Source organism: Sparus aurata, chromosome 23, assembly GCF_900880675.1.
Source record: "Sparus aurata chromosome 23, fSpaAur1.1, whole genome shotgun sequence".
NCBI lineage: Eukaryota > Metazoa > Chordata > Actinopteri > Spariformes > Sparidae > Sparus > Sparus aurata.
The window spans coordinates 14,553,073-14,566,562 of record NC_044209.1 but is presented as its reverse complement, the minus strand read 5'-3'; the positions used below and the strand labels follow the sequence as shown (position 1 = coordinate 14,566,562).

Below are 13,490 nucleotides of genomic sequence, written 5' to 3'. Positions count from 1 at the left end.
TAATACAAACTTGCACTGCAAAAACGTGCATATTGTTTGGGTTGAGGCAGTGTAAATCTTGAAATACTTGATCCCAAATGTCACTTCAAAGAGCTACAGCATATTTTGTGATATAGTTACTTTTATCTAAAACACAAGTTTGCATTTGTGCATCTTATGCCACCTGGACCCCTTGCTGTATACCGATAATACAAATGGATGTTTATATATATAAATAAATAAATACACCAATCAGACAAGCCAAGTCCTGCTCTCAGCTGTTGACACACGTTTGCCTGCAGCTACTTGACCAGTAGCTTGACCTGTACAAAACAGTGCAGAGTTGAGGCTGGGACAAGTTCTCAGCTCAAAATCTGGAGTCAATAGGAGCTCCTCCTACTCACAGTACCCCTCCCTCCTATAAGGTATAAATTCTGCATATGTTTTTTGGCTGGAACCATCTAAAGGACAGACCAACATCCTGATGGGGCCATCTAACAGGACAGTCAAGGAAGGTGTTCCTGCCAGGACAGGTAATGTTGAAATCTACTGGCTCTGCTTGAAAGACACTTTTTTATTTTTTTCATGGATGGACTCATTGTTGAGATAAGTGACAAGTAATGGTAACTGTAGTAGCTGGAGCAAAATGTATTTGCTCGTTCACTGCACTCAATCTCCCAATGTACATTGTGTAACTACTTAATCTACTGACTTGTGATTTGCTAATTGTAATGGGATCTGGAAGTTGTACACATAAGACATTCTGTAGCAAGTTTGGTCAGGCAGACACTAACTGAACTGGTACAGAGGAACAACAAGGTACTGTATTCATACTGAATTAGGCAGGTAAACCAAATAATAGGCTAATTATTCAAAGTAAACTATTGGTCATGTGGCCCTGCTAGCAGGATACCAGCAGTGCTTGTCTTACACCCAACTTGCTGGTGGTGAAAAATCTTCATATAGTGAGCCATGAAAAAGATGGAGAGACGTTGCAGGACCAACAGAAAATAAGTCGGTGGCTATTTGGAATATCAAATTGACCAACAAAGACAGGTGATATAAAAACCTAAGTCATTTAAGGACCACAAAAAGAGCCAGTGAACAAAGGAAGCAGCTTGAGGCTCCACCTGAGGCAGATAATTTGCTGCCAGCCAGACTTTACCACCAGTTTGGACAGCTCTGTGTCCATGATGGACTGTACATATCTTGATTTGGATCTCTGACCAATGTGTTATGGAAAATATTATACTAACTCTTAGATCATTCCTTGTTTTTTCAGGCAATATGGCAGACCATATCCACAAATATACTGAGATCTACAGGGAGAGTGTCCCTTTCCCAGAGGATGCACAAAGGGTCCAGGGCTATGACTTCAACCAGGGAGTGGACCACAGAGCCCTGCTGCAGTCCTACCTCAAAACAGGCTTCCAGGCTACCAACTTTGGCCTGGCTGTCCAGCAGATCAACAGCATGGTGACATTTGTTGTTCACCACCAGCAAGCATTTGAAATTATTTTTATTTTAAAAAGATTTCATAATCTTTGATGCAAAATGTAACATAGGGTACAAGTGCAACCCTGACTTTGGCTATGTCAGTTTTCACTTTCCGTCTTTATGATCCACTCCACACATCCACAGATTGAGAGGCGTCAGCAACCACTAACAGCGGAGAATGGAAGTGTTGAGGATGATCCATCCAACTGCCCCTGCCTGAGGAGCTGCACCATCTTCCTTGGTTACACCTCAAACCTCATCAGCAGTGGAATCAGGGAGACTATCCGCTACCTTGCAGAACACAAGATGGTACGGCCCTCCTCAAATTCATTGGAAACTCCACTATTGACAAATGCTATCTTGTCTGCAGACTACAATTACTGAAACAACCTCACAGGAAACATCTGAATCTGAGTCCAAGATAGGACAGAGCAGCACATTACATTTGTTCTCTTACTAAATATATTTCTTTCTGTGTGTAGGTGGATGTCTTAGTGACGACCGCTGGAGGTATAGAGGAGGATCTGATCAAGTGTTTGGGCCCGGTTTACGTGGGAGACTTTAGTCTTCCTGGCAAGGATCTGTTTAAAAAAGGCATTGACAGGTCAGAGAACATTTCAGACTGTTGCGGTACAAGGGACACTCATTCATTTACAACTGTCTACCATTGCTAGACAGAAAGTTGAATAAAAGTGAATGGTCAACATAGCTGAAAAGCGATGACAGCTTCCTCCATTTTGGCTATCAGATCTACACAGAATTTAACTTTATGCGGAACATTTGCACAAATTGATTTCACTTCCTCGAGCAGATGTGTAATTGTGACAATGCCATAGGAATAAAAAGATTTCACTGTTTTAACCGTGGTGTGGCTATACTTATGCAAAAGCAAAAATGAATTGAGCAGCTACTTGCATTGAATACTGTACGAGCTGTACATTTATTTTTAACTATGATCCGATTTCATGCTGTGCATGGAGCAAGTAGTTTTTGTTACAGCACAATGAAGTTGGTTAAGGGCAGTTGGAGGTACTAAAAGAATGCAGGTTCCCAATAATTGGATTTTATGGAAAATATTATTAGCCTCAGAACTGGATACATTACATTAATTTTCAAAAGAAGATGTGAAATTCATAGATTACAGTGATGCATAATTTTACTGTGACTCATTAATTGTGCATTTCAATCCCAATATGCGGAAAATACACAAGTTGGCTTTCACTGATAGGTTAACTTCTCTGTGTGTCACTTGCACACTGCAGGATTGGGAACCTTCTGATGCCCGATGAAAACTATGTCACATTTTACGATTGGATCAAGCCAATCTTGAAGCAGATGCTGCTGGAGCAGAACACTCAGGTGTGTGGACTCTATTTTGAACACTTGTCTACCTGTCTTCTTAAAATGTTCTACACTGTAGGGATTGGTAATACAAATTAAACACGAGCATAGGTCAACACCTAGTACATGGTCGATGTTGAATAGTATATCTGTAAATACTGCTGCAGAAGTGTCACATAAATACTCACTGGTAGTGTCTGTAATGTGAAATCCAGGATATTTTAAGTTCATCTCTCGTTGCCCCAGTAATATTTGCTATTGTACTCAAGTAGAATTTATTTTGAATAACAAATGTTTAACTGAAGTAGTAAAAAGTCAGTCAAATTGCTCTTGCATTAACTACTTTAGAGCACACGGAAGAGCTATGAATTACACCAAATAAATGAAGGTGGAATTTCCCATGCTGTTCCGTTCAGTGTGGTAGTTTGGATATCCTGATATATATTTCTGCCATCTCACACTCTAGTTCTATCTTTCTGTGACACATCTTCCCTCAGGGCGCTCACTGGACTCCTTCAAAGATGATCCATCGACTGGGGAAGGAGATCAACAACCCTGAGTCTGTTTGCTACTGGGCCTACAAGGTGAGTCCTGGTATACGCTAGGCGGTGATTTGAGATCTGTATATGTGGGATAAATTAATTAACATTTTTACTTAAACTGGTAATATGATAATCCGTGGATGGATGAAGCAGAATGACATCCTTCTGAATGTTTAAGTTACTATGCAGTGTGTGTGTTTATATTTTGTGTGACTGTCCTGCTACTGAGTAAGGGTCTGGTGTTTCAGAATAACATCCCAGTGTTCAGCCCCGCCCTGACAGATGGTGCTTTAGGAGATGCGCTGTACTTCTTCTCAGCTGACAACCCTGGCCTGATTGTGGACATAACTGAAGGTACAACAGTCTTCATTGGTGCTTACCTAATTTGTCTTGGTGATGTTCAGTTTGTCTAACCCAATACATTTAATTCCAGACATAACAAGGATGAACACCCAGGCAGTGGCTGCCAACAGCACAGGGATGATCATCCTGGGAGGAGGTGTGGCCAAACACCACATATGCAATGCCAATGCAATGGTAAGTATTTAGCATTTTTGAATTTGATGATGTCCCCGTACAAAACAAGTTTTTCTATCTGTGGACTTTTGTTTTCTTTCAGAGGGGCGTGAGGTAATATAGCTAAGTTTGATTAAAGAAGTCTTCCAGAGTACTGAGTACTTTAATGTTATGCAAAGTAGGCCAGCCTGATAAACATGCAAGTGTTTCCCTGACTGACTGACTGAGTGTTACAAAGTGATCAAGCATTGGTTGGTTCAGTGTTGGAGTTCCACCATTTGTTGTTGGTCTTTCAAAAAGAATAGGGCAATTTTATCAGTTAATAATTTAAACAACAAAGATGTCTTCCTTGCTCAGTTTGCTGTTTTGATGAACTGATTTGTCCCTTCCAGAGGTTGGGAGCTGACTTTGCGGTGTACCTGAATACAGCTCACGAGGCTGATGGTTCTGACTCAGGGGCCAGACCCGATGAGGCCGTGACCTGGGGCAAGATCAAAGTAGATGCTAAACCTGTGAAGGTATCCTTCATACTAATTCTGGATTTTATATATTAGTATGCATGTTATGTTGATGTTTTTACTCGTGTTACGAAGTTGCACAAAGTCTGTCCCTTGATCAATTGCATGCAAGTGTTTATCTTTTCTATTTCTATCACAAGTACAGTGTCTGGGAAAACAGAGAATTTGTGCCAAACTTAGTAATTCACTGTGTAGTCTTTTCTCAAGCCATAGGAAAAAAAAATCCCAGACATACAAAGAAAGAAATTGATTGTCTTTGGCGTCGTGTTCTCTGATTTGATACACAGCCTGTTGTTCTGTCTCTCCAGGTGTTTGCAGATGCTACCTTAATCTTCCCCTTATTAGTGGCAGAAACCTTCGCTGTTCATGCTGATAAGAAGACCACCGACAAGACAAGAGAATGAATTGAGAGCTCCTCAAGTTAACATTAGTAGTAGCAAACCCTATTTGACTTGTCTCTTAGTTCCATTTAATCATTCTTTTAGGTTTATAGAGATGTTTGATAGACGTTTGTCACGATGGACTATTTGACTTTTCATTCCAGTAAAAAATCTTCCAAGGTCCTAGGACAGTCACCCTGAAATGTAATGGAGCAATTATTATACTTATTGTATTTTGACAGGTCTAATTGTCTGCTCTGAGAAAAGTCTATATAACAGTGGAGATAAATGTCATGCAGACGGATGTCTCTGTGGTAACCTGTACAATAATAATAAAACTGGTCTAAGAACTGATCCGAGTGGTACACCGTGTGAACTTTAATCACTCTAGTTAACAGATGTTTAGTCATTTTGATAAATAAATACCAACAGCTGAATATGCATTTCACATATTATGTTTGAAATGTTCACTTATTATTCACACTAATCCGTTCAGATTGTTAGACATACATTTGCTGTCATAAAGATTTAATCTGCCTTTACCAGCCACACTGGTACAGAGTTCAAAAGTGTTTCTGTTCTTCTCAGATTATCCTTGGGTATATTTTGGCTTTGTTGGAGCGTTACCTTGACTATACAGTGCATGTTACACTCTGAGAAAGGTGAGGACCCAAACACAGAAACACACAGGAGGCAGGCAGGATAAGGAACTGATAATAAGCTTTCAATGAAAAGCCCAAAATCCAAAACGTATGTAATAAAAAACAAAATTAAAGCCTTCAAGCAGCAATGAATGAGCCCTCGCAGTCCACACGTTTCGGGGCATGCTGCCGTCAGGGTGTGCCGCGTCGATTTCTTCAGGGCAAGACCCTCTACATGTTTGAGCAATTTGGAGTAGATGGCGAATTGTATGTGAAAGTTATACGGATTGATGGTTTTATGGCGAGGCATCAAAATGGAGCGCACCACCAGGTGTGATGTGGGTGAAAGCTTTTGATAAGTCGTGTCCACAGATGCTACTTGCAAACTGGTCAAATGGCCTAGGAGGCAGGGCCTTGAGGCCCCTCCCCATTACAAAATGACTGTATCACGAAATGCCATTTAGGTTTACAGTCTTTATTAGTAGGAACAAATTAAATGAACAGCCTCTTTCAACAATGGAACAAGCCTTTTACAGATGACATGGTGCTTGATGGCCCTGGTGACGTGCTGGGCACTGGCTCCGTGTCACCCTTAGTGACAAACTTCAGCATTGATCCTGTTATGACAAGAAATCCATCATACAAGCAGATTATTAAGATTTGTTTTGGTCTTAATGGTAAATTACACAATAAAATTAATGTAAATACTAGCCTCACAAAGGTTAAAATGCAATTGATGCAAAGACAACTACAACTGATAATATTCATTATGATTTGATTTGATGATATTTCAATATTTCAAATTTTTGTATACTTACTTTTAAATTTTGTACTTTGGTTCTATATTCCTACACTGCTGTTTGCTGCTGCAATGCTTTACATTTCTCCATTGTGGGTCAAATAAAGGATTATCTTAATTCATCTTATCTCAATCTCTCTCTCTCTCTCTGTCTCTCTCTCTCTCTATATATATATATATCATATAAATCTTATCTATATATATCTTCTATCTATCTATCTATCTATCTATCACACACAATCTAAAATTCTTCAGAGATATAGCAACTCTCTACCTCAACAAGGAGAATTTCCCTTACAACAGGCGGGAGGGAAATTCACACACACGACACAAGAGGGCAAAACTTCAAAATAAAACAAGAAATCACAGAAACGCAACCAGAATCATCACAGCTCATACACAAAAATGTGCATGTTGTTTGGATTGTGGCAATAGAGTGTTGAAATACTGGAGCTCAAATGTTGCTAAAAAGGCTGTCGTCTACTTGATACTGAATGTTTTATCACAGAGTGCACAATTCATACCATTGATCTCGTGCTGCCCACAGATATCAAAATGCTTTGTTGTGTGTCTAATTTATTCTGGTCAAACAGGCTTTGTCACTTCTCTTGGTACCTTCCCTTAGGAGCGCCTCCCTGCTCCCGCTTTTATAAGAGTGAAGGTTTTGAACAGCAGGTCCACAGGACTGAGTAATATCTAAAGGACAGACCAACATCTGTCAACAACCAAGACAGGTAAGGTTACAATTTAGACTGCTTACCCTGCTTACCCTGAGACATCAGCCAGTGCTCAGTGTACAAAAATGTGAATAAAAAATATACAAGACATATGCATTCATTTGCATATCATTGAAGCTTGCATGCTTTGGCAACATTGTAGAATTTTAGTGACGTACAGATTTCTTTTATAGAAAAAAATCTACAAACACGTAGCTGTAAGAAACAGATACGTTTTCAGGGGTTTAATTAACGGCAGGAAGTTGATTTTAAAGACCCATTCAATAAAAATCTAGTTTTTAACCTTGTTAAATTATCCATATGCGTTTGTTTATACAAGACATCTTGTGAGTAAAATAAGCAGTCAGACGTTAAACAGAAAAATCTCAGACTTGGCTGACACTCTTCGATACACTTCGAGATACAGTAGGCCAATATGTTAAAGCGCTAATATATTATGAGCAATATTGTGGTAACTCTAATAATTCTATGATTTCTTTGGGAGAGTATGGCACACCATATCCACCCAATACCTGGGGACCTCTATAGGAAGACTGCCCCCATACAAGAGGATATGCCAAAGGTGCAGGGCTACAACTTCAATCAGGGAGTGGATCACCGAGCCATGCTGCAGTCCTACCTCAACACTGGCTTGCAGGCAACTAATGTTGGCAAGGCTATCCAGCAGATCAACAAAATGGTGAGACGGGCAGTGCATAGGGAGAACTAGAGTGAATACCCATGTTCATGTTATCTTTATTCAAATGTTTTTATTTTGAGGCTTTGATGCTGTGAGTAGCATAGAGTATTTAAAGACACTGCAAGCCTATTTACTGACAGCAGTGTGTAACAACTGGATTAATAATTGTTTCAATAATTATTCTTTCTGCACTGCATTTTCTTGCTTGAGACCTGGAGTGTCTTTAGTAGTTTCTTTGGTCTGTTATATCTAGAAAACCAGACTCACACTACAGTTTCCATTGGTTTTATCAGTCTTCCTGATCCACTGCATGTCCACAGATTGAGAGGCGTCAGCAACCTGTGGAGACATTGAATGCAACAGTGAAGGAGGATCCATCAACCTGCCCCTGCCTGAGGAGCTGCACCATCTTCCTCAGTTACACTTCAAACCTCATCAGCAGTGGAATCAGGGAGATAATCTGCTACCTCGCAGAACACAAGATGGTACATCCCTCCTCACATGCCTTTCAAAATAAGTTCCTCTACTATTTATGACAAATTATTGACACAACTTAACAGGAAACATTTGAATTAGAGGAATGTAATCTTGTTCTACAAATTAACACATTACATTCATTCTGTGATACAATATCTTTCTTTCTCTGTGAAGGTGGATGTCTTAGTGACAACAGCTGGAGGGATAGAGGAGGATCCCGGTTTACGTGGGAGACTTTTATATTCCTGGCAAGGAACTTTACAAAAAAGGCCTAAACAGGTCAGAAAGCATGTCAAATAGCAAAATATGACACCTTGTAAAATAAACTACAGAAGCTAACACATATATTTTTTGATAACTGATTAATTGTTTAAGACATTTCTCTAGTAGAACAAGTTTCTTACTTGCAAGGATGTGCCGTTATTGTCTTCTGTGATCGTGAACTGAATATCTTAAAGTCTTTGCTTACCTTAGGCTCTCAGGAATTGTGATGGGTTATGGGAATTATTTTACACAAATAAATGATGATTACAATGACAATAATAAAAATAAGAGGATTAATCAATAGTATATAAAAGAAATTCACTAATTTCAGGAGAACTCAGTTCTTTTGTGTCTCTTTGGCTGCAGGAACGGAAACACTTTGATGTCCGATGAAAACTATGTCAAATTTGACAAATGGATTAGGCCAGTCTTGAAGCAGATGCTGCTGGAACAAAACACCCAGGTATTTGGACTCCATCTGAACATTTAACTTCTTTTCCGATAATTGTTATGTGCAGGGAGTGTTGCCAAGTGAATAAATGCTAGTTACGATATACTTAAACATACAAAAATGCCTCTTGCACTAACAAAGGCCTAAAAGTCATAATTACAAATTCTAACAATTTCACTATCCCAATTTGTGACCTGCTCCAGCCCTCACATTAAAGTGTACACAAATATTTTATTTCATTTTTAAAAAATCTTTTAGGGTGTTTACTGGACTCCATCTAAGATGATCCATCGACTGGGCAAGGAGATCAACAACCCTGAATCTGTTTGCTACTGGGCCTACAAGGTGAGTCCTGGTATTCAGTCAGGCTATTGATCTGAGATCTGTCCATATAGAGTAAACTAACCAACATTTGTACTTAAATTGGTAGTATGATAACCTGTAATGAATCATTTATTTATTTATTTGGCCTTTTATGGCTTTATTGATAGGTCAGCTGAAGATATGACAGGAAACAGGGAGAGAGAGAGAGGGAGTGACACGCAGCAAAGGGACCCGGGTCCGCTGCAGAGCTTCGGCACATGGGGCGCGCACTCTACCAACTGAGCTAAACGGTGCCCCCTGTAATGAATTATGGGTCATTACTAGGTTGTTGCTGTAAATGTTTTTTCTGTTTAAACCATAAAGTGACTGTCCTGCTACTGAGTAAGGATCTGGTGTCCGTTTCAGAATAACATCCCAGTGTTCAGCCCTGCCCTGACAGATGGCGCTATTGGAGACATGTTCTACCTCTTCTCAATGGAGGACCCTGGCTTGATATGTGACATAGTTGAAGGTAGAAGAGTCGTCATCTCAGCCTACTTAAAGCAACATTATGTAGATTTGCCATTTTTTGCAACTGCCGCCCACCACAATTTACATACAATACATGTATGCAACGCTGTGATCCTACCCTCTCAATGAAGTTCCATAGTGCAGAAACAAGTGATGGGTTTTGGTGGGGGGTGGGGGGGGGGGGGGGCTGAGACAGAGACAGAGACGCCATTCGCCCTGTTACTAGACAGTGTACCATCAAAATGATTTTGAATTTTAAGAGAAAAAAGTTACATAATGTTGCCTTAATTTGTCTCTGAGTCATTAACAATGCATTTGATTTCAGATGTTGGGAGGCTGAACAACATTGTTCTGGCTTCCAACAGCACAGGGATGATCATCTTGGGAGGAGGTGTAGCCAAACACCAAGTATGCAATGCCAACTCATGGGTAAGTGTCTGGAATTCTGTGAAGTATCGCAGCAGTCGATCTGCTGCGATCGTGTATCTGTATTTATTCATTTCAGAAGACTGAGAGGAAATTCACTTTAAAGTGCAGACTGATTGCCTTCCACAGTAGCGCCGCATTGATGTGACTCATTCTCTTGTAAATGCATCGGTGCATTTGCAGCAGACTCAACGATACCCTGCTTCGTCTTCCTCCAGAGGGACGGAGCTGACTATGCAGTGTTCGTGAGCACGGCTCAGAAGTTTGATGGTTGTGACTCAGGGGCCAGTCCTGATGAGGCCGTGTCCTGGGGAAAGATCAGAGCAAATGCTGAACCTGTGAAGGTATTTGATATTAAGAATTACTTTTCATGTCAAGGCTACATTACTATTATTAATGTTAGAAACTTAGATATATAGCTTTCTGTTCCTGATTTGTTAAATAACTGACGGCCCATTAATGGTGCAATGATGTGTGTTTCATTTTCAAGAAATTACTAGGTTTTAACACACAGCTTGTCTTTTTTTCTCTTTCTAGGTGTTTGCAGATGCCTCCATTGTTTTTCCCTTATTGGTGGCCGAGACCTTTGCAGCTCATGCTAATAAGACGACATCCAATAAGGAAAATAAATGAACAGATGCCTCCTCAAATCTATGAGTATTTCCTCTGTAATTGTTGTGGCAATGGTGGTAGGGTGTCATTTTGGGTATTTGTTCATCCCTGTTAGTTTTGGTTGTCATTGTTACACTTTGTAATAGATAGTTGGTCTCATAAGCAGACAACAAGCAGTTTAATCATAGAACTTATGCACTTAAGGTATCCTTGATGAATAGCAGCTATTATGCTCAAATGAGGGCTTGAAATTTGTTTCTTTTTTTTTATTCTTTACTTTTACCCGACGGTGATATGTTATGGTTTCTTTCTTGAGACAAATGTACTTATTGTAAGTTGCTTTGGACAAAAGCTTCTGCTTGATGCCCTGAATGTAAACGTAAAGGTAACTGGGCAGGGAGTTGAGTGCAAGGTAATTTACTGAGCTTCAACAAGGTTACTGCAGGTGAAGGTGGGGTGATACTCTGGCTTGAGTCTCCATCCGAGAGGTGGAAGGAGGAGGAGCCACTGGTAGATGGGAATGCAGGTGATCACTGCAAGATTAAAGAAATATTAGATCTCGAAGAGAACACACAAAAACACTATAAGTGACCTTAGAAAGGAGATTTAGCCAGAACCATGTACCACATCTGACTGACAAAATGATCTGGCAGCAGGTACCGTCGAGATGCTGCAGGTGTGTGTGTGTGTCAGCAGCTCCGGTGAGAGGAAAACTCTGCCCAGCCTCTCAGTGCACCTCTGCTAGCACAACAGAAAGCATAAAAACACCAAATTTAAAAATCCGCCACAGAAATATGAGATCGTGACAGTCATATAGGTAGTCTCTGCACTATTATTGTTCTCACTACTGTAGAAGTTCTTCACATTAGGCTCTAGGCGTGTTCTGGTTTGTTGAATTTTTGTCTTGATATCTATATCATAATATTTACTGGCGCATTTTACTTATCTGTGGTTTTAATGTTCTTACTGTGGTTGTCTAATACATATGAATGTAGAGGAAACACTGTATTAGAAGCACTTCTCTTTTGGTCTTCTTTACCTTAAAATCTCAAATAAACTGTGACATGATAATATTATGTTGCACTGGTCATTGTCTCTAATGTGATGTTGATATCATCCTGTGCATGAAGCTACCGACACTGTTGAATTGAGCTCGCCTTTCATGTTGTACCGAGAGCAAATGAAGCCGACCTTTGTTGTGTGGTCATTGGAAAATGATTGATAGGTGTTCAATTATACTTTATTTGTCGCAACAAGGAAAAATACTATTACTTCTATCAGCCAAGGTCTGGAGGTAGAGGACGTGGTATACTGTAAATCCATTAATGGCACATACACTACCGGCCAAAAGTTTGGGGTCACTTAGAAATTTCCTTATTTTTGAAAGAAAAGCACTGTTTTTTTAAACAGTGCTTTAAACTAATCTTAGTTTAAACTAATCTATACATTGCTAATGTGGTAAATGACTATTCTAGCTGCAAATGTCTGTTTTTTGGTGCAATATCTACATAGGTGTATAGAGGCCCATTTCCAGCAACTATCACTCCAGTGTTCTAATGGTACAATGTGTTTTCTCATTGGGTCAGAAGGCTAATGGATGATTAGAAAACCCTTGTGCAATTATGTTAGCACAGCTGAAAACAGTTTAGCTGGTTAGAGAAGCTATAAAACTGACCTTCCTTTGAGCAGGTTGAGTATCTGGAGCATCACATTTGTGGGGGCGATTAAACGCTCAAAATGGCCAGAAAAAGAGAATTTTCATGTGAAACTCGACAGTCTATTCTTCTTCTTAGAAATGAAGGCTATTCCATGCGAGAAATTGCCAAGAAACTGAAGATTTCCAACAACGGTGTGTACTACTCCCTTCAGAGAACAGCACAAACAGGCTCTAACCAGAGTAGAAAGAGAAGTGGGAGGCCCCGCTGCACAACTGAGCAAGAAGATAAGTACATTAGAGTCTCTAGTTTGAGAAATGGACGCCTCACAGGTCCTCAACTGGCAGCTTCATTAAATAGTACCCGCAAAACGCCAGTGTCAACATCTACAGTGAAGAGGCGACTCCGGGATGCTGGTCTTCAGGGCAGAGTGGCAAAGAAAAAGCCATATCTGAGACTGGCCAATAAAAGAAAAAGATTAATATGGGCAAAAGAACACAGACATTTGACAGAGGAAGATTGGAAAATAGTGTTATGGACGGACGAATCGAAGTTTGAGGTGTTTGGATCACACAGAAGAACATTTGTGAGACGCAGAACAACTGAAAAGATGCTGGAAGAGTGCCTGACGCCATCTGTCAAGCATGGTGGGGGTAACGTGATGGTCTGGGGTTGCTTTGGTGCTGGTAAGGTGGGAGATTTGTTCAGGGTTAAAGGGATTCTGAATAAGGAAGGCTATCACTCCATTTTGCAACGCCATGCCATACCCTGTGGACAGCGCTTGATTGGAGCCAATTTCATCCTACAACAGGACAATGACCCAAAGCACACCTCCAAGTTGTGCAAGAACTATTAAGAGAAGAAGCAGGCAGCTGGTATTCTATCTGTAATGGAGTGGCCAGCGCAGTCACCAGATCTAAACCCCATTGAGCTGTTGTGGGAGCAGCTTGACCGTATGGTACGCAAGAAGTGCCCATCCAGCCAATCCAACTTGTGGGAGGGGCTTCTAGAAGCGTGGGGTGAAATTTCTCCTGATTACCTCAACAAATTAACAGCTAGAATGCCCAAGGTCTGCAATGCTGTAATTGCTGCAAATGGAGGATTCTTTGATGAAAGCAAAGTTTGAAGGAAAAAAAATATTA

At 40.3% G+C, this 13,490-nt stretch overlaps 1 protein-coding gene and 1 pseudogene across 1 annotated transcript; both read left to right on the top strand.

Moving 5' to 3' along the window:
- Window positions 1-456: 456 nt before the first annotated feature.
- On the top strand, window positions 457-5,127 carry LOC115575948 (deoxyhypusine synthase-like). The gene is made up of 10 exons (XM_030408382.1): window positions 457-512; window positions 1,262-1,455; window positions 1,621-1,785; window positions 1,959-2,080; window positions 2,739-2,835; window positions 3,315-3,401; window positions 3,608-3,713; window positions 3,793-3,896; window positions 4,268-4,393; window positions 4,702-5,127. Exons 1-10 carry the CDS (start codon window positions 464-466, stop codon window positions 4,795-4,797), a joined length of 1,146 nt encoding a protein of 381 aa, XP_030264242.1. The 5' UTR covers window positions 457-463; the 3' UTR covers window positions 4,798-5,127.
- A 2,310-nt stretch (window positions 5,128-7,437) lies between these two features.
- LOC115575225 (deoxyhypusine synthase-like) lies at window positions 7,438-11,751 on the top strand (annotated as a pseudogene).
- The last annotated feature ends 1,739 nt before the right edge of the window (window positions 11,752-13,490 follow it).